Here is a 2,586-nt window from a genome sequence, read left to right as displayed (position 1 = left end):
TCTGAACTGGTCGAGGTCATCGTCGGATGTTTCATATCCATCAATGCTACCTGCTGATCAGAATTCGGCGACTTGGTAGTCTGTAGGGGAAATATCAGGGGCCAGGGATGAGACATAAAACAGTAAAATCAACAAAGTCAAATACTGATAATTTCATATGTGTATATAAATATTTAGGTATGTGTGTGCGTGTGCGTATATGTGTGTGTATATATATATACATGCACACACACACACACACACATGAATACACACACACATATATATGTAAATGTATATGTAGTTTTCTATTCGTTTCAGTCATGTAGCTGCGGTCATGCTGGAGCACCACGTATGTATGTGTGTATATATATATATATATATATACATACACGCGCGTGCACACACACATATATATATGTATATATGTAAATATAGTCTTTTATTCGTTTCAGCCATGTAGCTGCGGTCATGCTGGATCACCACATGTGTATATATTTATACATATATTTATATATATATATATATACATACATACGTACTCACACACAAGTATGTGTGTGTGTGTGTGTGTGTGCGTGCGTGTGTGTGTGGTGTGTGTGTGTGTGTGTGCGTGTGTGTGTGTGTGTGTGTGTGTGTGTGTGTGCGTGGTGCGGACGTGCGATCGCCGACTCAATGTGCGTGTGTGCCGAATCAATTAAATATCAGTGACCATAAATATCAATGAATATAAAAAATGGAAGTGACACAAAAGGATGCGGAAGTGGTAAATCCCACTTATTTCGAAAACTATGAAATTGATAGGTAGAACGATTGTTTTGTTGCATTAGATCCCTTCGGCTGCGTACGTCATTTATTTTAAGTTATGACCGATACCACTGCTTAGGCAACTTACTTGTAATATTTCTTCATGTTAATGTCCTTTTAAAAAGGCCATATTCTATCTCTAGTATCTATTTCAGTTCACCGATGTAGAGCAGACCAAACAACACTGCTTGTATGAAACCTTTTAGTACAGATTAGTGAATAACGTTACCATATACACATAAAATAGATTATGTACACGTCTACATAAAGGGTGTAGTAGTTATTTGACATGATCCCGAATTTGAAACACAACGCAGAACAAATCTACTGACGAGAGTCAAATCCTGAATCTGTCACGAGATATTTGTTTCAAGTTATATCAACAGACTTTAAATTAATGCTTATAACTTCTCTTATCAACTACATTAATACAAAAACATTAACAGGTACTTCATAAAAGATATAATTTTGATTACTTATGAACGATAAAACAAAAATAATACAAACGTATGTTAGTGCATGTGTGTTTTACTTAGTAAAACTAAGAATCTAAAAACTATTCACCAGTTTACGCTTAGGTATTAAACACCATACAGAATTGCTTTCTAATAATTCTGCTAAGGCATTTTGACATCGAAGGTAGTGATCGTTGGTTATTAGCTAACAAAAAGCCGCAACGCTTGAGTTGCTGTAAATATCAGTCAATTCTTTTTTCTCTCAAATCATCTGCCGCCTTAAAAAAGAAATTGGACTATGTAGTTCAAGATAAACTAAAACAACTGAACAGTCACGGCTGGAATGCCTTTAATCATATTGTTACTCAAACAGGGTCGATTTAAGGATAAACAATAGCAACAAAATCAGTGAAACTAATTCATATAGCGGTCAGCTGAATACTGAAATAACAAACCAGAAATAAAAAAATCAGCAACAAAAGCTTTAACTAAATGGATGATGGAGAAAACTGAAACTATAGAAACCAAAAGACTGATAACAAGTGTGATGATATATTCTCCGTCAGTTTCGACGATAAATATTCAGCTACTTCAGTAACTTCATTACCGAATTTTAACACTTAAAACTTAAACGTAAACCCCAAGTTAAATTAATGTGACTCGAGGCCATTGAATTATCAGTACAGTCCAAAGGAAAAAGAGAGAAAAAGTAATTATCACCTTAGTACTGTATTTGGATTTTATTTATCCACCCGAAAGTTTCAAAGCTTACTTCGATCTCAAAAGTGTTTGAGATCAGATAGCCGGAATAAATACTGCAGTATATTCTATCTGGCAATGTAACAAATTTGCCAATTCGTCAATATATTGCATTATACAGAATTGAAATAAAATATGGACAAAATAATAATTGAATCAAGTAAATAAACGCTGTCCATTGTTAAATAATTATCATGTGACTCCTTTCCGGTTAAAATTAATTAAGAGTTAACAGTATGCATAAACAAAATTAGAACATAAATAAACGATACTATGCATTTCCGTCTGAGTAAAATTTTCAACCAATTGTAAATTTGTTATTTGATTTTTGTAAACACCAATGTCATATTTTGAATCGATATTGTGTGTACTTTAAGGTACACATGAACGTAATAAAGAAATCCTCTTCTTTTTTCTCACTACTACTACTACTACTACTACTACTACTGCTTACAAATTTTGGCTCAAAGCCAGTAATTCCAGGGGCGGTGGCAAATTGATTACATTGACCATAGTTATTTCTTTACTACCCACAAGGGGCTAAACACAGAGAGGACAAACAAGGACAGACAAACGGATTAAGTCG

At 34.1% G+C, this 2,586-nt stretch overlaps 1 protein-coding gene across 1 annotated transcript in view; it reads right to left on the bottom strand.

Moving 5' to 3' along the window:
• The window catches only part of LOC115214327 (LIM/homeobox protein Lhx9-like), a 31,535-nt gene extending 31,457 nt beyond the window's left edge, over positions 1 to 78 (bottom strand). Inside the window, exon 1 of the mRNA XM_029783511.2 lies at positions 1 to 78. This exon is cut by the window's left edge and continues 663 nt beyond it. Within this exon, the coding sequence (XP_029639371.1) occupies positions 1 to 41 (41 nt within the window). The 5' untranslated portion in view covers positions 42 to 78.
• Positions 79 to 2,586: the final 2,508 nt, after the last annotated feature.

Source organism: Octopus sinensis, linkage group LG1, assembly GCF_006345805.1.
Source record: "Octopus sinensis linkage group LG1, ASM634580v1, whole genome shotgun sequence".
In the NCBI taxonomy this organism is placed as follows: domain Eukaryota; kingdom Metazoa; phylum Mollusca; class Cephalopoda; order Octopoda; family Octopodidae; genus Octopus; species Octopus sinensis.
This window is presented reverse-complemented; position numbering and strand designations above follow the sequence as displayed.